At 68.2% G+C, this 21,035-nt stretch overlaps 1 protein-coding gene across 1 annotated transcript; it reads left to right on the top strand.

The window, feature by feature from the left end:
* The first annotated feature begins 739 nt into the window (after positions 1-739).
* ABCA2 (ATP binding cassette subfamily A member 2) lies at positions 740-20,582 on the top strand. Its single transcript, XM_070799697.1, has 48 exons — positions 740-895; positions 4,385-4,478; positions 5,413-5,524; positions 5,629-5,792; positions 6,039-6,166; positions 6,443-6,529; positions 6,804-7,022; positions 7,338-7,705; positions 7,912-8,071; positions 8,898-9,026; positions 9,112-9,279; positions 9,346-9,442; positions 9,722-9,895; positions 9,975-10,077; positions 10,157-10,271; positions 10,405-10,595; positions 10,697-10,847; positions 10,923-11,127; positions 11,245-11,409; positions 11,497-11,677; positions 11,752-11,964; positions 12,043-12,239; positions 12,320-12,502; positions 12,659-12,843; positions 13,226-13,346; positions 13,592-13,828; positions 13,908-14,114; positions 14,335-14,437; positions 14,535-14,830; positions 14,901-15,114; positions 15,203-15,308; positions 15,407-15,518; positions 15,591-15,651; positions 15,731-15,905; positions 16,041-16,156; positions 16,234-16,381; positions 16,461-16,584; positions 16,698-16,830; positions 16,946-17,063; positions 17,253-17,431; positions 17,506-17,647; positions 17,725-17,859; positions 18,123-18,226; positions 18,304-18,396; positions 18,758-18,860; positions 18,931-19,068; positions 19,148-19,354; positions 19,849-20,582. The coding sequence occupies exons 1-48, from the start codon at positions 830-832 to the stop codon at positions 19,882-19,884; spliced, it is 7,263 nt and encodes a 2,420-aa protein (XP_070655798.1). The 5' UTR covers positions 740-829; the 3' UTR covers positions 19,885-20,582.
* Positions 20,583-21,035: the final 453 nt, after the last annotated feature.

Genomic DNA, 21,035 nt, shown 5'->3' with positions numbered 1-21,035 from the left:
TACAGGGGAAGGGCAGCCCACCTGCTGCCCTTCTAGTCAGTACGTCCCCCCACCAAGGTGCAGGTGGGGTTGCCCCCAGGCTGACAGGAAAGCCAACTCTTTGAGCCTTTAGAGACATGCCCGCTCTGCACAGGTAGGACCTGCATCCGAGGCTGCGCGCCCCCTCCCCAAGTGTGGGCAGCTGTCCCCCACCAGCCCCCAAGTGCCCCAGGCACTGGGATCTGGCTCTCAGGTTCAGATGAAATTCCTGCCATCGTCAGCTCTTCTGCGCGGAGGGCAGACAGAGGTGGGGACCTGGTGGGGAGCGAGCATCCCCCAGCATCCCCCCAGGGGCCACGGGCCGGGGCCAGGGTCGACCTCGGAGCGCCTCTAAGAGAGGACTATTTCAGGGGTTGGGGTGCTGCGCCTCGGCTCGGCGCCCGTGGGAGAAGAGCGCCCTGGGACTGAGTCGGGGATCTCGGTTTACGTCTGGGTTCTTGGGCGCATCACCTCAACGCCTAGAGGGAGCGGGGCAACCAGAAAGCCTCTCGTGGCGGGTCAGAGCTCCGGGAACCGCCCAAACGCCGGTGGGCAGGCGACCCGGGTCGGGCGACGTGCGGAGGGCACCCGGCGGCCCCTTTAAGCGGGGGCGGCGCAGGCAGGGCGCGGGCGGGGGGCGGTGCGAGTCGCTGCCGCCGCGGCCGCCGAGGCGGAGCCAGCGCCGAGCCGGTCCCGGAGGCTCGAGACCCCGCCCCGCGCGGGCGATGCCGAGCGGCGCGGCGGGCGGCGGGCGGCGGGGCGCGCAGAGGAGCGGGCCGCAGCGCGGAGGCGGCCGGAGCGCGGCCCCGCCATGGGCTTCCTGCACCAGCTGCAGCTGCTGCTCTGGAAGAACGTGACGCTGAAGCGCCGGAGCCCGGTGAGCGACCCCCGGCGCCGCGGGCCGGCCGGAGCCGGAGGCTGCGGGCACCGGGGCCGGCGGCGCGCTCCCCGCGCGCACGTGCGGCGGCCCGGCCGGGCGCGCGTGGACCCCAGGCGGGCGGGGCGGCGGGTGGTCGCCCCTTCCTGCCCTCGCCCCTGCCCGCGCTCTGGCCTCCAGAGAGGGGGCTTGGCTGTACCCGGCCCGCCGCCCGCGTCCGCTGACATTCGTGGAGCTCGGCTGAGTCACGGGGCGGGCGCCCTCCGCAACGCGCTCTCCCGGGCCAGCCTCAGGGCTGGAAGGTGGCCCCCGGCTCCTGGGGGAGCGGGAGGCCCTGCTTCCCCCGGCAGAGGACCGGCTGGGAGTCTGGGTCCGACTCAGAGGCGCTGAGGTCTCTGGGCCCAGCCCTGGTGCCCCTGCAGGGACCCTGCCCCTCCTCCAGGCGCAGCCCTCTGTCCTTGGACAGGAGCCTCTCCTCGCACACATCCACCGACCCTCGCTCACGGGCTCGCGCCGCGTCCTCGCTGTGCCTGCCTTGGCCCGCCCAGGCCCTGCCGCACCCTTTTGTCCTTCGGGGCCCTCCTCCCTGAAGCGGTCCACTCTCCACTCCCCCAACCCGGCCTCCCCCCGGGACTGGGTCCTCTGACCACCATGCTCCCCAGCCCTCTGCCCTACCCTTGGGGGTGCAGGGCACAGCAGCTGTCAGGGGCTGAAGCACCGGTGAGGAGTGGGGCTGGGGCGGTATGGGTGTCATCACACTGACAGCCACTGCTCCGGCCTTGGGAAGGGCAGGGGCATCTGCTGGCCTGCCCAGATGGCACCAGCCACATCGCAGCGAGGCCTGGGCAGCTCGGGTTCCTGACAGGACACTGGGGATTTTCCAGCATGGGGCTCAGGGCAGGTTGGGTCTGGAGATGGAACCTGAGGTGGAGGCATCCTCCTGCTCCTCTGGAGTTTGGGGGCTCCTGTCCCACCTGGCCCCGGGGCCCCTTGAGCCGACCTGCTCCTGCCTGGGCCCCTCCCTGAGAGGGGTTTCAAAGTGCACAGCGGGAAACCCAGACCTGCAGATGGGCAGGGTAGCCGTCATCACCCTGGCCTGGCAGGATTCCCCTGGGCACCTGGCCCTGGCAGGGAGCCAGGCTTGTGTTCGCTCCCTGCCCGCGGCGCCCGGGGCTGGCTGGCACTGGGCTTGTGGATCAGACCTGCAGCCTCTGGTGCTGCCTCCTCTGCTGCAGGTTTTGGGTAACTGGGGCCAGCAGGGCGGGGCCCTGGGGAGGGATTGAGACTGGACGTGGGCATGCGTCAGTGTCAGCCCTCAAATTCCTGGCAGGGAGGATGGGAGCTAGGAGCAGAGGCTCCCATGAGGGCCCCAGCATCTCCTGGGGACCCCAAGGCCCAGGGAAGTGGGCACCTGGCAAGCAGGGGGGAGGTGCCCACTGACTTACACCCAGGAGTAGCCCCCGAATGTCAGGTTGGGCCTCCCCAGAGCCTTCCTTGCCCCGCCCCATGGTGCCCCCAAGGATGGCTGGGCTTGTGGAGGTCCTTGGCCTGTGGCCACAACACAGCAGGAATTCTTCCTCCAGGTGGCTGAGGCCTCGCTGGGCTCACGCAGGGAGCTGGGGCAGGCTAGGTGGCCGGCGCACTCGTCCACTTTTCTGGGAGGGTCTTGGGCGTCACAGTTGGCTCCCTGGACTTGGCTGGCAGAGGGTCTGCCTGCGTGCTGCGTGCCTCGCTGAGGGTGCATATGTGCCCTGGGAGAAGCCTGGTCTGGGGCAGGAACCGAGGCTCTCTGTGCCTGGCTCGCTCCACCTCCCCAAGCTCTGCGCCTCGGTTTCTCCATTTGCCGGTGTGGACCTCGGTCTGGATCCCGGTCTGTTCTGGGGCTTCTGGCTGCTCCTGGTGGGGGGACCAGGTCCCTGCAGTCGGGGGCAGCGCCTCCGTCCTCAGGCCTCACCTGTTCTCTTCTGGACGCAGCGGGAAGGGCCCGGAGGGGACACACGGGGCGCTGGCCCGTCTCCAGGGCCAGGGGTCTGACCACCTTGCAGACCGCTGGGTGGGGCGCCCAGGTGGGGCTGAACCTGCACTGCCTGCGGTAACTAGATGCCCCTCTGGCCACCTGCCCGCCAAGCAGGCCTCCCTCCTCCCAGCAGCTCATGTGCGGCCGTTGCTATAGCAATGAGGAGGCAGCAGGCCGGTTGCTGCAGTTACTCGTGGAGGTGCCCGGAGGCAGGGTGGGGGTGGGTGGGGCCGGCTCAGCAGCAGTGACCCCAGCCACGCTCGGTGTGCAGGCGGCAGGCGCCTGTCCTGGTCCACGATGCCTCCTGGGCTGGCCTCAGGCTGGCTGCTGGCTCAGGGCGGGGGTGGAGGCTGGCACGGGCTGGGGCCGGCGTGGGGCGCAGACACACAGCAGGGTGTTCCACACCACAGAGCCCTATTGTCAACCCAGTAAACACAGCAGCATCTGGCCCCGCCCTGGGGGACCAGGGCTTGGGCCCTGGGCCAGAGAGAGCACCGCTGGGTCAGCGCTCTGAAGTCAGTTTGGTGTGGGGGTGAGGCTAAAGGAACCTTGGTGCCTCCGCAGAAGCTCAGTAGGGGTAGGGGTCAGGATGTGCCCTCGGGTGGGCCAGGGACCCCCAAAGAGCAGCCAGCCCAAGGTCCGCCTCCCCCTTCCACCGTGCCCTCCCTGAGCCAGGAGGGGTGCAGGCAGGAATGGAGGGAAGTCTGGACCCCAGGCACTTCTTTCCCGCTCCAGGCAGGCCCCAGCAGGGCTCACCTCGGTGCTCAGCCTGCAGCCAAGTCTCCCAGGGAACCCTGATCAGAGGCCCTAGGCAGGCAGGGCCGCGCCCACTCGAGCCACCTGGGGTCGTGGTGGGCCGGGGCAGGAGGCACCTGCGTCTCAGGGTCAGGGGGCGGGGGGGTGCTGTCAGACCCCTGACCAGGTCTTCCCCGAGGCTTAGGGCCCAGGGCTACAGCCAGGCCCTCCCCTCACCCAGGCCTCACCTTCTTGGGCCTTTGCCAGCAGGGGAGATTGATGGCGCTACAGCTGCAGGGAGGAGGGCTGACCCTGGGGGCGGGGGTGGGAGTCACAGGCCAGTCCAGACACTCCTGGATCCTCTGAGATCTTGCCCAGGCGGCCCTGCAGGCAGGCAAGGAGCTGGGCGACGCGTGGGTCAGCGTGGACCACAAGCTGCCTGATTTGTCCCTGCCGGCCTTCAGCGAGGCACATCTGGACTGGGTGTGGAGACCTGGTTCGCTTGAGCCAGAGAACACTGACCCTCTCGCTCCTCAAAGAGGTTCTGGAAGGAAGGGGCTGTGATCTCTGTGGGCTTGGGGGACCTGGGTGGACCTGTGGCCCCTGGCGGGGCACGCAGGGTTCAGTGGGGCTGGGCTGGCCCTGGGAGGGGTGGGTGTCTCTCTGAGGGAGAGTAGGGTTTGGGTGTGTCCTGTCCGGCCCTGGGCAGGTGGCCTCACTCCGCCCGCCCTTTCCAGTGGGTCTTGGCCTTCGAGATCTTCATCCCGCTCGTCCTGTTTTTCATCCTGCTGGGGCTTCGGCAGAAGAAGCCCACCATCTCTGTGAAGGAAGGTGAGGGGCTTCTGGGGCCCGGCCGGGAGGGGCGGGCAGGCGGCCCTCATGGCGTCTCGCACACCCGTCGGTGTGCACACGGCTCCTCTGGGCACAGGGGTGCCCGTCCCCGCCGCGGTCCCATGCCCCACGCCTGGCTGGGCTGGGGTGACCGTAGCGCTGGGTCTCACTGTCTCCTCTGTTCTGTTCTGCCCCCTCCCCGCCCTGCATGGTCTCTGTCCTCCTCCTGGGCCTGCATGCAGTCTGTAAGTGCGTGGTCGCCTCCCGGCTGGCCCGGGCAACCTCAGGAGCCCTGAGGGGCTTCCTGGTGAAGCTTGCGCCCTCCCCCGCCCCTCGCTTGCACTAACGGAGTCTCCTGGCCAGCTGGGTCCTGCAGGGCCCCTGCCTGCTGTCAGGAACAGCTGGCTCAGTGGGGTGGGGGTGGGGTGGTGGGAGGTCAAGGCTGGAGTCCCCTGGACGTCGGTGGCTCCCTGGTCAGGCTCCCCGGTGTCACTCAGGGTGGGGTTGCCTGGCCCTGCTGTGCAGGGCTGCAGAACCTGGCCGCTGTCCACTCAGACCTAGTGGGCTCTTGCGTTCACTCTACTAACCAGCTGGCCAGAGAGGTCAGAGGTCACTGCCCAGTAGGGGCCCCCTGTGCTCCTGAGCCCTGGCAGTGCCGCCTTGTGTTCTTGGTGAAGCAGTCAGAGCGCTGGCTTTGGCTGGTGGAGGGAAGAGGGATGCTCTAGCAGTTGTGGGGAAGGGATGGTGAGATGCCCTTTGACCTCTGACCTGCTGGGGTCATCTGCACTAGAACACTCAGCCTTCTGTTTCCTGTCTGCTGCCTGCAGCTGCTTTTCTTCCTGACTTTCTCTAAATCTCTCTTCTCGGCCTCTGTCTCTTCCCACCCCCCAACCCCGCCCCTCCCCGGCCCTGGGCCCTCTCGCCTGCCCCCCAGCCTTCTACACGGCAGCGCCCCTCACCTCCGCTGGCATCCTGCCGGTCATGCAGTCGCTGTGCCCCGACGGCCAGCGGGACGAGTTTGGCTTCCTTCAGTATGCCAACTCCACGTGAGTGCCCCGCCCCCGGCTGCCCCGCCCCGGGCCTGGGCCTCGCCCCCGGCTGCCCCACCCTGGGCCTGGCGGCCTGCAGGTGACGGCCAGTGGTGCTGCAGGGTCACACAGCTGCTGGAGCGCCTCAACCGCGTGGTGGAGGAGGGCAACCTGTTTGACCCGGCGAGACCCAGCCTGGGCTCGGAGCTAGAGGCGCTGCGCCAGCACCTGGAAGCCCTCAGCGCCAGCCCAGACCCCCTGGACGGCCACGCAGCCCGACCTGCAGGTGCGCCTCGGGGCGGGGCGGTGCCGGAGCCCTCGGTCAGCGGTCAGCGGGGTTTGAAGCCGGGCTCGGGTGCCTCCTGCCGCGGGTCCCACGCCCACACCCCTGCCCGGTGCTCACCTGGTGGCTGCTGCCCGTCACCGTGGCTCAGCCACAGTGGGAGCTGCTAGGAGCTCAGTTCTGAGGCCCTTTAGGGCTCTCTGGCCCCGGGCAGGGCCGGCCTTCAGCCCTGTCCTTCTGCCTGTCCAGGGTCCTCCTTCTCTCTGGACTCGGTGGCCAGGGACCCGCGGGAGCTGTGGCGCTTCCTGACGCAGAACCTGTCGCTGCCCGACAGCGCGGCCCGGGCTCTGCTGGCCGCCCAGGTGGACCTGCCTGAGGTGAGGGCCAGGAGCCTCAGTGGAGCGCCTGTGTCTGCTCCTGGGAGCCCCCTGCCCTGGTCCTCCCCTGGCTTCCGTGGGGGTGCAGGGCTCCTGTGTCTGCTCCTGGGGGAGCCCTGGCCCTGGCCCCCCGCCCTGGCCCTCTGCTGGCTCCCGTGGGGGTGCAGGGCTCCTGTGTCTGCTCCTGGGGGAGCCCTGGCCCTGGCCCCCCGCCGGCTCCTGTGGGGGTGCAGGGCTGGAGCCCCAGCAGCTGAGCCACGACCCCCTCACGCTCAGGTCTATCGCCTGCTTTTTGGCCCTTCGCCTGGCCTGGATGGGGGTTCAGGGCCCCCCAGGAATCAGCAGCCCCTGTTCCGGATGGAGGTGAGGGACACACGCTGCCTGCTTCTGGATGGGTGAAGAGAGGGCTCCCCTTGAGGGTGAGGGGGTCCCCAGGAGTAGGTGGTTGTCCCCAGGAGGCAGGGTGGGAATGCGTCTCTCTCCCTCCCCCTGCCCCCACCTGCTGTTGCAGGACCTGGGTGGTCTCAGACCCGCCCGCTGGGTAGGGCAGGGTAAAGCCCTGGGCCCTGTGGGCCAGGCCTTTGGTATCCTCTTGGCTGGGGCTCCTTTCAGCCATTCCTCTGCACCCTGCCCCCAGGAGCTGCTGCTGGCCCCTGCTCTCCTGGAGCAGCTCACGTGCATGCCAGGCTCCAGGGAGCTGGGCCGGGTCCTCACTGTGCCCCGGGGTCAACAGACAGCACTGCAGGGATACCGGGACGCAGTCTGCAGAGGGCAGGCTGCAGCCCGTGCTCACCGCTTCTCGGGGCTGGCTGCCGAGCTCCGGAACCAACTGGATGCAGCCAAGATCGCCCAGCAGGTGAGGCCTGCCCGCCAGCCGGCCTGCAGATCTGGCACCTGGGCGAGGGGGTGTGCTGGGGTTCCTCAGGAGTGCCTGGGCCCGGGCTCTGCCTAGCTGCCCTTGGGTCCCCTGCCCTGGGCCTTCGATCCAGCCTGTCTTCCCGTCCCTGGTTGGTGCTCCTTGACCCCCGGGCTGCTCCCCTGCTCGCCTCTTGTGTCTCCTGCGGGTGTCCTCCCCATTCCACGCTGACCTCAGCCTCCCCTGCAGAGCAGCCCCCAGACCCTGCGCCTGCCCCTGGGCCTGCGTCTGCCCACTCGCCCCATTTCCCCTCAGCTGGGCCTGGATGCCCCCAGTGGCTCTGCCGCCCCACAGCAACCGCCACCCCCACCGCGGCTGCAGGCACTCCTGGAGGACCTGCTGGATGCCCAGAAGGTCCTGCGGGACGTGGACGTCCTCTCAGCCCTTGCCCTGCTGCTGCCTCAGGGCGCCTGCGCAGGCCGGGCTCCTGGGCCCGCAGCCAGTGGCCCTGGCGGGGCCGCCAACAGCACTGGGGCTGGGGCAGGCCCCGGCTCCAACAGCACAGCTGAGGAGGGGGCCCCGCCCGCTGCAGCCCCGGCCCCCTCGGACGCGCTGCAGGGCCAGTGCTCCGCGTTCGTGCAGCTCTGGGCCGGCCTGCAGCCCATCCTGTGTGGCAACAACCGGTAGGTGGGTGGCAGGGGGCGGGGTGAGGAAGCCGGGGGTTGCTGGGCCTGCCCCCAGGCCTGGCTCTGATGCCCCCTCCCTGGTCCTGGTCCATGGTCCCCTACTCCATGCCAATTGTTTGACACCTGCACCCACTCGGAAGCCCCGCGCCCACCCTTCCCTGCCGATGCCCCGTCCTACCTCGAGTCTCGCCTGCTTGCCCCAGCACCATCGAGCCTGAGGCGTTGCGAAGGGGCAACATGAGCTCCCTAGGCTTCACGAGCAAGGAGCAGCGGAACCTGGGCCTCCTCGTGCACCTCATGACCAGCAACCCCAAGATCCTGTACGCACCCGCGGGCTCCGAGGCAGACCGTGTCATTCTCAAGGTGTGCGCCGCGGGCGGCCTGTGTCCTCTGGGGCAGGAACTGAGGGAGCTGGGCAGAGGGCTCTGCAGGCTGGGGACGCAGTGTGGGGGGGCGGCGGTTGGTAGAATTGGCACGAGAGGGGTGCAGCCCTGGCTCTTGAGAACTCCGGGGCTTGGCTCTCTGGGTGAGGGGACCTGTGAGCAAGTCTGAGGTGCAGGGGCACTTTGAAGGCTGCCTTGAGGATGCCCTGCCTGGCTGGTGTGGCGCAGGGTCCTGGCTGTTTGAGCATGACCAGGGCTGGGCAGCACTGGTGAGGGTAGAGGAGGGGCCGCAGGCAGAGACCGTCCAGAGCGTCGTCCGCTGGGTGAGATTTGGGCAGGGCATCTGCGTGGTTTGGGACCAGCTGAGAGCAGTGTCTGTGGCCCTCCCGGGTTGCAGTCTGGAAGAAGTAGAAACCAGGGCTGGAGATGGTCCAGGAAGGGGAGGGGCTGTGGAGGGGTTCCCTAGGATGAGCATGGGGGGAGATGAGGGCCAAGTGTCAGGGCCACTCGAGACGTACGTGGAGGGGTCCCACAAAGGGCCGGGGAAGACACCGCTGGTGGCAGGGGCTGGGGAGGCTGTGCTTTCCTGGGAGCCGGGCAGAGGGGGTTTCAGGGGAGGCGCTGAGCAGAGGCCTGGGAGGGAAGGCCTTGGAGCTTCCAGGGGCCATCTGGCCAGACCTAGATTGGTGGTTGGTGGGGACTGGCCAGTGGGTGGCCTCCAGCCACGGAGGGAGGTAAGGAGTGAGAAGCCCGCTGCTGGCTGGGGTCCTTCCATGAGCCCCATGCTCTGCCCTCACCCTCTGCAGGCCAATGAGACCTTCGCCCTTGTAGGCAACGTGACTCACTACGCCCAGGTGTGGCTCAACATCTCGGCGGAGATCCGCAGCTACCTGGAGCAGGGAAGGCTGCAGCAACACCTGCGCTGGCTGCAGCAGGTGCTGGGGGCCGGGCTGGGCGGGTGTGGCAGGGCCCCCTTGGCCAGCCCAGGCCACCCTCTGAACCGGTCTCCCCCTCCCCCAGTATGTGGCCGAGCTGCAGCAGCACCCGGAGGCACTGAGCCTGTCACCCGAGGAGCTGCCGCCCGCCCTGCGCCAGGACAATTTCTCACTGCCCAACGGCTCAGTCCTCCTGCAGCAGCTGGACACCATTGACAATGCGGCCTGCGGCTGGATCCAGTTCATGTCCAAGGTGGGTGGGTGGGCCCCATGGGCCCTGCGGGTGCCCAGGTCGCCTCTCATGACTGTCCTCTCTTAGGTGAGCGTGGACATCTTCAAGGGTTTTCCAGATGAGGAGAGCATTGTCAACTACACCCTTAACCAGGCCTACCAGGATAATGTCACCGTGTTCGCTAGTGAGCCAGCCCCCTGGGCAGGTCCCCAGCCCGGGTCCCCCGCCTCTCCCCTGCCTGAGACCTTCCCATCCCGGTCCCCCTTTACGGTCAGTCACCCGCCCCGCCCCCACCCCCGGCCCCACCCCGCCCCCACCCCCGGCCCCACCCCGCCCCCACCCCCGGCCCCACCCCGCCCCCACCCCCGGCCCCACCCCGCCCCGCCCAACCCCTCGGCCCCGCCCCCACCCCTCGGCCCCGCCCATCTCCCCTCCCTCCGCCCCGCCCCTTCTCCTGTCCCAGGTGTGATCTTCCAGACCCGCAAGGACGGTTCCTTGCCGCCCCACGTGCACTACAAGATCCGCCAGAATTCAAGCTTCACGGAGAAAACCAACGAGATCCGCCGGGCCTACTGGCGGCCGGGGCCCAACACCGGCGGCCGCTTCTACTTTCTATATGGCTTCGTTTGGATCCAGGGTGAGGGCCGACCCTGGGGCCGCGGGGGGCGGGGCGCAGCCTCCGCTGACCACCATCCTCTTGCTCCTCCCACCCGCAGACATGATGGAGCGCGCCATCATCGACACCTTCGTGGGCCACGACGTGGTGGAGCCCGGCAACTACGTGCAGATGTTCCCCTACCCGTGCTACACGCGGGACGAGTGAGTGCCCACCGAGCGCTGGGCGCGCGCTGGGCGCCGCGTCCGCCCGCCTCCGCCTTACGCCCCTCCCTCCCCCCAGCTTTCTGTTTGTCATCGAGCACATGATGCCGCTCTGCATGGTGATCTCCTGGGTCTACTCTGTGGCCATGACCATCCAGCACATTGTGGCTGAGAAGGAGCACCGGCTGAAGGAGGTGGGGGAGATGGAGGAGGGGAGAAGAGGGAAGGGGTGGGGCTGAGGAGGGGGGCGATGGAGACAGGTGAGAGGTGGAGAGGAGTACAGGTGGGGAGCAGCCGTGGGCAGCCCCTTGCCCTGCTGCCCCACAGGTGATGAAGACCATGGGCCTGAACAACGCGGTGCACTGGGTGGCCTGGTTCATCACGGGCTGCGTGCAGCTCTCCATCTCGGTGACGGCGCTGACCGCCATACTCAAGTACGGCCAGGTCCTTGCGCACAGCCACGTGCTCATCATCTGGCTCTTCCTGGCTGTCTACGCCGTGGCCACCATCATGTTCTGGTGAGTGCTGTGTGGCACAGCGGGCTGGAGGGTGGACTTGCTTCGAGTAATGACCCAGGACTCGGGTGTGGTTGACGGCCCATGGCCCTGCCTGCCCCCAGCTTCTTGGTGTCTGTGCTGTACTCCAAGGCCAAGCTGGCCTCGGCCTGCGGCGGAATCATCTACTTCCTGAGCTACGTGCCCTACATGTACGTGGCTATCCGTGAGGAGGTGGCCCACGACAAGATCACCGCCTTCGAGAAGTGCATCGCGGTGAGGGTCATGGGGGTGGCCCAGGCTTGGGGGTGTCCGGCCTCCTTTCCCGCACTGACACTGCTGTCTCCTCAGTCCCTGATGTCCACGACAGCTTTTGGCCTGGGTTCCAAGTACTTTGCTCTGTACGAGGTGGCAGGCGTGGGCATCCAGTGGCACACATTCAGCCAGTCTCCCGTGGAAGGGGATGACTTCAACCTGCTCTTGGCTGTCACCATGCTGATGGTAGATGCGGTCGTCTATGGGGTGCTCACGTGGTACATTGAGGCTGTGCACCCAGGTACCGAGCCCTTTGGAGGGGAGGGGAACAGGAGAAGGGGGCTATCTCTAGGGGAACACATGGCATGGGGGGGGACACTGACCCCAGGCCCTGGGTCAGCCTCCCCTCTCCCCATAGGCATGTACGGGCTGCCCCGGCCCTGGTACTTCCCACTGCAGAAGTCCTACTGGCTGGGCAGCGGGCGGACGGAGGCATGGGAGTGGAACTGGCCATGGGCTCGCACCCCCCGCCTCAGCGTCATGGAGGAGGATCAAGCCTGTGCCATGGAGAGCCGGCGCTTGGGTGAGTGGACACCAGGTGGGGACTGGGGCAGTTGCTGACTTTGGGGGGCTGAGGACATCCTTGGTGCTCACTCTGGCCCCCGTGCAGAGGAGACACGGGGCATGGAAGAGGAACCCACCCACCTGCCGCTGGTAGTCTGCGTGGACAAGCTCACCAAGGTCTATAAGAACGACAAGAAGCTGGCTTTGAACAAGCTGAGCCTCAACCTCTATGAGAACCAGGTCGTGTCCTTCCTGGGCCACAACGGGGCTGGCAAGACCACCACCATGTGTGTGCCGGGGGGTGGGTGGCAGGGAGGGCTCCCTGCAGGAGGTGGGGCCGTGACCTCACCTGTCCGCCCAGGTCTATCCTCACCGGCCTGTTCCCACCTACGTCGGGCTCGGCCACCATCTACGGGCATGACATCCGCACGGAGATGGACGAGATCCGCAAGAACCTGGGCATGTGTCCCCAGCACAATGTGCTCTTCGACCGGCTCACGGTGGAGGAGCACCTCTGGTTCTACTCGAGGCTCAAGAGCATGGCCCAGGAGGAGATCCGCAAGGAGATGGACAAGTGGGTGGGGCTTGGGTGGATGCGAGGCTGCAAGCAGCAGCACCCCAGCCCTGCGGCTTACCTCCCGTCTGCCCCCAGGATGATCGAGGACCTGGAGCTCTCCAACAAACGGCACTCGCTGGTGCAGACGCTGTCCGGCGGCATGAAGCGCAAGCTCTCGGTGGCCATTGCCTTCGTGGGCGGCTCCCGGGCCATCATCCTGGATGAGCCCACGGCCGGCGTGGACCCCTACGCGCGCCGCGCCATCTGGGACCTGATCCTGAAGTACAAGCCGGGTGAGCGGGCGCCGAGGGTGCAGAGAGCGGCCCCCTGCCCGGCCCCACCTGGCCGCCCCTCTGACCCCCGTCTCCCCCAGGCCGCACGATCCTCCTGTCCACCCACCACATGGATGAGGCTGACCTGCTCGGGGATCGCATTGCCATCATCTCCCACGGGAAGCTCAAGTGCTGTGGCTCACCGCTCTTCCTCAAGGGCGCCTACGGGGACGGCTACCGCCTCACGCTGGTTAAGCGGCCTGCAGAGCCCGGGGGTCCCCAAGGTCTGTGCGGAAGCCACCTGCCCCAGACTCTTCCTCAAGACCAGTGAGGTTGAGGGGCTTGGCTCTCACTGTGTTGCCCAGTGGGCCCAGGATGCTAGTTGGGCCTGGCCCACCCTCTCCCCCAGCCCCTGAGTGAAGCTCTTCCTACCCTCCCAGAGCCAGGGCTGACAGCCAGCCCCCCAGGTCCAGCCCAGCTGAGCAGCTGCTCCGAGTCCCAGGTTTCCCAGTTCATCCGCAAACATGTGGCCTCCTGCCTGCTGGTCTCCGACACCAGCACCGAGCTCTCCTACATCCTGCCCAGTGAGGCCGCCAAGAAGGGGGCCTTTGAGCGCCTCTTTCAGGTGTGTGAGTCCGGGCTCGGGTGATGGAGGAGGTGGGGCAGAGGTCTGTAGAAAGTGGGGGAGGTGGAGGAGGTGTGTTCAGCAGAAGAGGCGGGCCTGGGCTCAGGGACGGGGCCAGCAGGGGGCGGGCCTGGTGGAGGAAGCAGGACTGGGGTCGGGGGCGGGGCCAGTGGAGGGGGCGGGCCTGGTAGAGAAAGCAGGACTGGGGTCGGGGGCGGGGCCAGTGGAGGGGGCGGGCCTGGTGGAGGAGGCAGGACTGGTCTCTGGGACTGGGGCAGAACTGGGGCGGGGCCAGTAGAGGAGGCGGGGCTGCCCAAGAGGTGGGCACAACCTGCCCCGCGGCCACCCTCTTTGAGGTGGGCCTCACGCAGCTCTTTCACAGCACCTGGAGCACAGTCTGGATGCACTGCACCTGAGCAGCTTTGGGCTGATGGACACGACACTGGAGGAAGTGTTCCTTAAGGTGTCGGAGGAGGACCAGTCGCTGGAGAACAGTGAGGCAGGTGAGACTCCAGAGCTGCTGATCAGCTCTGCCCCCATACCCTGGCTCCGCCAGCTCTGAGCGCGAGCCTAGGGTTGTCACTCTTATGCTGTCTCTGGGGGCAAGGGTTTTAGGTGGGAACAGGGAGCCAGGAGACCCCAGGGTCAGGCTGGGGCTGGTGCCTGGGGTGGGTGGGTGTGGGAGTGTGGAGGCCTGCAGCTGAAGACCGCCCTGAGCCCCCACGCGTCTCCCCTGGCACCTCTGCAGATGTGAAAGAGTCTAGGAAAGACGTGTTACCGGGGGCTGCGGACCCGGTATCGGCGGAAGGTCCTGCGGGCAACCTGGCGCGGTGCGCGGAGCTGGCCCAGTCGCAGGTGTCGCTGCAGTCTGCATCCTCGGTGGGCTCTGCCCGTGGTGACGAGGGGGCCGGCTACACCGATGTCTTCGGCGACTACCGCCCTCTCTGTGACAACTTGCAGGACCCTGACAATGTCAGCTTGCAAGGTGGGGGCTGTTGGGTACTGCCGGGAGGGTCCCTGGAGGGTGGAGCGGGGCCCGTGCTCAGCTCCTGCCTCCTGTGCAGAGGCAGAGGCGGAGACCCTCGCGCGGGTTGGCCAGGGCAGCCGCAAGCTGGAGGGCTGGTGGCTGAAGGTGCGCCAGTTCCACGGGCTCCTGGTGAAGCGCTTCCACTGCGCCCGGCGCAACTCCAAGGCACTGTCCTCTCAGATCCTGCTCCCTGCCTTCTTCGTCTGCGTGGCTATGACCGTGGCACTCTCCGTCCCAGAGATCGGTAAGGCTGCCTAGCCAGATATCCGGACATCCGCCTGCTTGGGAGCCACATGGGGGGGCCCTGGGCACAGTAGCTGAGGCTGGTGGGCACACTCTGGGGTTCCTTTGGGGTGCAGACTCCAAGCTTGGGTCCCCTGTGGGTACTAGGAAGAGGGGCCTGGGCCCGTGAGGTGCTGGCAGGCTGTAGGAGCTTGCTCAGGCTTCCCCGCGTTTCCCACCAGGCGACCTGCCCCCGCTGGTCCTGTCCCCCTCCCAGTACCACAACTACACACAGCCCCGTGGCAACTTCATCCCCTACGCCAACGAGGAGCGCCGGGAATACCGGTGAGCCAGCACCAGGGCTGCCGTGGGGGGCGGGGGCTGGTGCGGGGGCTGGGGGGCTGGCCTGACCCCCGTCTGGGCTCGCTCTGTGCTTTCCCAGCTTGCGACTGTCCCCCGACGCCGGGCCCCAGCAGCTGGTGGGCACCTTCAGGCTGCCGTCGGGTGTGGGAGCCACCTGTGTGCTCAAGTCTCCGGCCAACGGCTCACTGGGGCCCACGCTGAACCTGAGCAGCGGTGAGTCGCGCCTGCTGGCCGCACGATTCTTCGACAGCATGTGCCTGGAGTCCTTCACGCAGGGGCTGCCGCTGTCCAACTTCGTGCCGCCCCCACCCTCGCCCGCCCCATCCGACTCCCCCATGACCCTGGACGAGGACCTGCTGCCTACCTCCGGGTCAGGTACTGGCTAGTGGGGCCGCCTGGGGCTCGGGAAAGCGGGGGCCGGGCTGACTGTGCGCTCTGCCTGCAGAGAACTGGACATCGGCGCCCTCCCTTCCACACCTGGTGCGGGAGCCCGTCCGCTGTACCTGCTCTGGGCAGGGCACCGGCTTCTCTTGCCCAGGCGGTGTAGGCGGGCACCCGCCCCAGATGCGGGTGGTCACGGGTGACATTCTGACTGACATCACGGGCCACAATGTCTCCGAGTACCTGCTCTTCACCTCTGACCGCTTCCGGCTGCACCGGTGAGCAGAGGGGAGGGGCGTTCTGGCCGTGGATGGGCAGCAGACCCCCACTGCCCGCCTGGCCTCACAGGCGGTCGGCTTCGCCCAGGTACGGGGCCATCACCTTTGGCAACGTCCAGAAGTCCATCCCAGCCTCGTTTGGGGCCCGGGCCCCGGCTATGGTGCGGAGGATTGCAGTACGCAGGGCTGCCCAGGTGAGCCCCGCTCGGCCCCGGGCCCTGCCGCATCCCGCCCTCCCCCAAGGTCTGCAGCGATGACAGGCTCTGGGGGGTCTCTCTTTGTGCCCCCGCAGGTTTTCTACAACAACAAGGGCTACCATAGCATGCCCACCTACCTCAACAGCCTCAACAATGCCATCTTGCGTGCCAACCTGCCCAAGAGCAAGGGCAACCCTGCGGCCTACGGTGGGTGAGCGGGGCAGGGTGGGGCGGGTGTGCAGGCGCAGAGCAGGTCCTGAGGCCACCCCTGTGCTGCAGGCATCACCGTCACCAACCACCCGATGAACAAGACGAGTGCCAGCCTCTCTCTGGATTACCTGTAGGTGTGGGTGGGGGTGGGGGTGGGCGCCGCCACGGGACCGCGTGCCGGGCAGGGCTGAGGGCCTCCTCGCCCCCAGGCTGCAGGGCACCGACGTGGTCATCGCCATCTTCATCATCGTGGCCATGTCCTTCGTGCCGGCCAGCTTCGTGGTCTTTCTGGTGGCCGAGAAGTCCACCAAGGCCAAGCACCTACAGTTTGTCAGCGGCTGCAACCCTGTCATCTACTGGCTGGCCAACTACGTGTGGGACATGGTGTGCTCCCAGACCCCCGGCCGTCCCCCGCCCCCCTGCCCCTCGCTGGGCCCCCCGTCCTGCTCTGGGGACCCTCGCCCCTGTCCCCAGGCCTCTCCGGCTCTGGCCCCTCACCTGCCACCCCTGCTTCGGTAGCTCAACTACCTGGTCCCGGCCACCTGCTGCGTCCTCATCCTGTTCGTGTTTGACCTGCCGGCCTACACGTCCCCCACCAACTTCCCGGCCGTGCTCTCCCTGTTCCTGCTCTACGGGTAAGGGGCGATGGTGGGGGTGGGGCGGGGCGCAGGAGGCCGACGGCCCAGTGACGCCGCCTGGCTGCCACCCGCAGGTGGTCCATCACACCCATCATGTACCCGGCCTCCTTCTGGTTCGAGGTCCCCAGCTCGGCCTACGTGTTTCTCATCGTCATCAACCTCTTCATCGGCATCACCGCCACCGTGGCCACCTTCCTCCTACAGCTCTTTGAACATGACAAGGTGGGCCGGGGTGGTGAGGTGGGGGGTGGCAGGGCTGAGGCTGTGCCCTGACACCCCCCGCTCCGCCGTGACCCTCCAGGACCTGAAGGTTGTCAACAGTTACCTGAAGAGCTGCTTCCTCATCTTCCCCAACTACAACCTGGGCCACGGGCTGATGGAGATGGCGTACAACGAGTATATCAACGAGTACTACGCCAAGATCGGTGAGGCCGCGGGGCTGACGGCGCGGCCCCTGGCTGGGGGGCCTAGGCGGGCTCCAGACCTGGGGGCAAGCGGGTGCTCCTGAGGCCCCGGCCCTGAGCCAGCTGCCCCGCAGGCCAGGTTGACAAGATGAAGTCTCCCTTCGAGTGGGACATCGTCACCAGGGGCCTGGTGGCCATGACCGTTGAGGGCTTCGTGGGCTTCCTCCTGACCATCATGTGTCAGTACAACTTCCTGCGGCAGCCGCAGTGAGTGCGCGGGCCCTGCGGGTGGGGGCGGGGCTGGGCGCTGCCCTCCGGCGTAGCCCAGGTGCGCGGGCACCAGGTGGCATCAGCCACGCGCTGCCCCGCCCCCGCCCCCCAGGCGCATGCCCGTGTCCACGAAGCCCGTGGAGGACGACGTGGATGTGGCCAGCGAGCGGCAGCGAGTGCTCAGGGGAGATGCAGACAACGACATGGTCAAAATCGAGAACCTGACCAAGGTGGGCCCTGGGCGGCTGGGGGCGGGGCCCGGGGTAGGCTGGGGGCAGGCCGGGGGGCGGGGCCCGGGGCAGCCGGGGAGTGGGGGCGGGGCGGAGCCCGGGGTAGGTTGGGGGCGGGGCCCGGGGCAGGCTGGGACCCAGTGGGAACTCGCGGGGCCTGCTGAGCAGCTGCCCTCTCACCTCCGCCAGGTGTACAAGTCGCGGAAGATCGGCCGCATCCTGGCCGTGGACCGCCTATGCCTGGGCGTGCGTCCTGGCGAGTGCTTCGGCCTCCTGGGTGTCAACGGCGCGGGCAAGACCAGCACCTTCAAGATGCTGACGGGGGACGAGAGCACGACGGGGGGCGAGGCCTTCGTCAACGGGCACAGGTGCGGGCAGGCGGGTGGGCACCTGGGCGGGCGGGCCGGCGGCAGCCCTGGTGCTGACGGCGCTGTGTCCCCAGCGTGCTCAAGGAGCTACTCCAGGTGCAGCAGAGCCTGGGCTACTGCCCGCAGTTCGACGCCCTGTTCGACGAGCTCACGGCCCGGGAGCATCTGCAGCTGTACACAAGGCTCCGGGGCATCCCCTGGAAGGACGAGGCGCGGGTGAGGGTTGCCCGGCGGGGGAGGCGGCCGGCGTGGGGGTGTGGAGGGGGGGTCCCTGACGTTCCCGTCACTCCCAGGTGGTGAAGTGGGCCTTGGAGAAGCTGGAGCTGACCAAGTATGCCGACAAGCCCGCCGGCACCTACAGCGGAGGGAACAAGCGGAAGCTGTCAACAGCCATTGCCCTCATCGGGTACCCAGCCTTCATCTTTCTGGTGAGCCCAGGGGTGGCACTGGGTACAGGATGGGGGATGGGGGAGGATGGGGGATGGGGTGTGTTGGGGGGATGGGGGAGGATAGGGGATGGGGTGGGTTGGAGATCAGGTACCCCAACCTTCACCTTCCTGGTGACTGACCCCAAGGGTGGGATGAGGATCGGTACCCCATCTTTGTGTTCTTGGTGAGCCGGGTGGGAAGCAGCTGGTGGGGCCAGCCGGGGTAGACAGGGTACAGCGGCTGAGCCTGGCACTACCCCCAGGATGAGCCTACCACAGGCATGGACCCCAAGGCCCGGCGCTTCCTCTGGAACCTCATCTTGGACCTCATCAAGACAGGGCGCTCGGTGGTGCTGACTTCACACAGGTCCGCCCGTGCCCCGCCCCGCCCGCCCCCCCCACAGGGCCCTCCACTCCGTGCCAGCCTGTGGGTCTTGCCTGCAGCATGGAGGAGTGTGAGGCGCTGTGCACGCGGCTGGCCATCATGGTGAACGGGCGCCTGCGCTGTCTGGGTAGCATCCAGCATCTGAAGAACCGGTGAGCCCCGGCAGCGGGGGGCCTGGGGGGGAGGGGCACGGGGGGCGAGGGAGGGGGCGGGTGGCCTGGGGGGGGAGGGGCACAGGGGGGCGAGGGAGGGGGCGGGGGCCTGGGGGGGGGAGGGGCACAGGGGGCGAGGGAGGGGGCGGGGGGCCTGGGGGGGAAGGGGCACAGGGGGGCGAGGGGCCTGGGGGGGGGCACAGGGGGGCGAGGGAGGGGGTGGGGGCCTGGGGGGAGGGGCACAGGGGGGCGTGGTCCCGGGCGGGGGCGGCCGAGGTCACAGGGGGCGGGGGGTCCACGGGGACAGGCCGAGACTGGGCCCCTCTGCTGGCTGGGGTGTGGCCACGAGCCTGTCCCGCAGGTTCGGGGATGGTTACATGATCACGGTGAGGACCAAGAGCAGCCAGAACGTGAAAGACGTGGTGCGGTTCTTCAACAGGAACTTCCCGGAGGCCATCCTCAAGGTGGGCAAGGCCTGAGGGGCGGGGGGAAGGGGGCACCGCCCGAGCGGCCTCTGACCTCTGTGCCCCCCAGGAGCGGCACCACACGAAGGTGCAGTACCAGCTCAAGTCCGAGCACATCTCGCTGGCGCAGGTGTTCAGCAAAATGGAACAGGTGGTGGGCGTGCTGGGCGTCGAGGACTACTCGGTCAGCCAGACCACCCTGGACAACGTGAGTGCCCTGGGCTGGGGTCGCCCTCCCCGCTGGGCCGGCCCCCCGCCCACCCCCTGCCCCCGCCCCCGCCCACCAGGTGTTCGTGAACTTCGCCAAGAAGCAGAGCGACAACCTGGAGCAGCAGGAGACGGAGCCGCCCTCTGGCCTACAGTCCCCGCTGTGCCGCCTGCTCAGCCTGTTCCGGCCGCGGCCTCCCCCCACTGAGCTGCGGGCGCTAGTGGCCGACGAGCCTGAGGACCTGGACACGGAGGATGAGGGCCTTATAAGCTTCGAGGAGGAGCGGGTGAGCCAGGGGCTCGGGTCAGGGCTGCGGGCTGGCCGGGGGCCGGGCTCGGTTGGGAGTGGGGGTCGGGCTCCGCAGGGGGAGGGGCTGGGCTCAGGTTGGGACGGGGGCCGGGCTCGGGAGGGGCAGGGCCGGGCTACGGCGGGGCGAGGCGGGGCCTTGGACCCCGGCTGTTCTGAGCTGGGGCGAGGGCATAGGGACCCACGATACTCGGGAGTAGAGTGGATCTGGGAGGCCTGGGCGCAGTCAGGGGAGACAGACCACGCCGACCTCCTAGCACCTTGGAAACGGAGGGCGTTTTGGAGCCAGGCAGAACCGAGGTGGGCGGAGCAGAGCCTGGGACCAGCAGCCACCGGCCTGGCAGGGGCAGACCACCGGGAAGTCCGGCACTGAGAGGGAGCTCGGGGCGGACAGAGGCGGGAGGGCCGGCGAAAGGGCCGGCCTGGGCCGGGAGCGGGCTCACACACTCCAGCCAGCCTGTCGCTGTCCACCAGGCCCAGCTCTCCTTCAACACGGACACGCTCTGCTGACCGCCGGAGTGCGTCAAGGTTACGCGGTGGGAACAGAAGTCAGGCGGTGGCCGAGGTCCCACGTGTGCCCTCCCCCCTCGCCCACCTGCCAGGCCCTGGAGTGAGCGGTCCAGGACCAAGGGCTTCAGCCCCCTCCAGCCCTGCCCCCTCGGCCGCCGCGCCGCCCTCCCCTCGTTGTGCCAAAGGCTGGCCCGCCCCGGGCTGCGCACACCCTCACCCTGCTCTGCCTTAAAGCCTTGGGGTCTGGCCGGCCCCTGGCCTCTGCCCTTGCCCAGCTCTGCCCACTACTCCCAGGGCCGCGGGGTGCCCCGGGCTGCCAGGACCGCCCGACCTCTCCTGGCAGGACCTGGCCTCCCCACGGGCTGAGCTCTTACACCCAGTTTGGATGGTGGCTGCTGCCGGCCTTGGGCTGAGGGGAGGGGTGGGTTCGGCCCCACCCGAGGCGCCTATTTATTTTGCTTTAGGATAAGGCTCCCTCACCCTGGCTTCCCGCAGGGAGGCTGCCAGGGGCGGCGGGCCGGGGGTCAGGAATGGAGACACTGGCCCCGCCGGCCAGGCGAGGGGCCTGACCCCCCTCCCCACCCCTCCTGCTGCCGTTGCCCTCACCCCAGCTCGGTCCCCTGCCCTCCCACCTGGGAGCCAGACCTGTACATAGCGCACAGATGTTTGTTTTAATAAATAAAGTCCATGCAAGCCTGTGTGTGGCGGGTGGTGTGTGGGGTGAAGGGGACCCACTGGATGCCAGGACACAGCGCCTGCCCGCAGGCACCGGGCTCTAGTTGGGGGACGCAGACAGGGTCAACCTGGAGGAGGGGCTGGGCTCCTCTCCCCTCACTGGCCCTTCTAACAGAGCTGTTAAGGTGCTGCTGGAAAGGGCCCGCAGGCAGGAGCTCAGGAGAGAAGAGTTTTCACCAGAGATGAGGCCCCTCGCGAGCCCTGAAGGGGCAGGGCGGGCAGCTCCACGGCCCCTCCGGCGGCTGCTCTGCGGATGTGGCAGGGGCGGCGGGGAGGCTGTGGTCCTGTTAAGGCTGGCACACAACGTGGTAGGCGGTTCAGACGACGCAGGCGGAGAAAGCACGGGCGGCGCGTCTGTGCTTCCCGTGTCCCAGGCCACTGCAGGCGCACGCGCATGCTCAGAGCCGTAGGCGCGA

This window comes from Bos indicus, chromosome 11, assembly GCF_029378745.1.
Source record: "Bos indicus isolate NIAB-ARS_2022 breed Sahiwal x Tharparkar chromosome 11, NIAB-ARS_B.indTharparkar_mat_pri_1.0, whole genome shotgun sequence".
Classification (NCBI taxonomy): domain Eukaryota; kingdom Metazoa; phylum Chordata; class Mammalia; order Artiodactyla; family Bovidae; genus Bos; species Bos indicus.
This window is presented reverse-complemented; position numbering and strand designations above follow the sequence as displayed.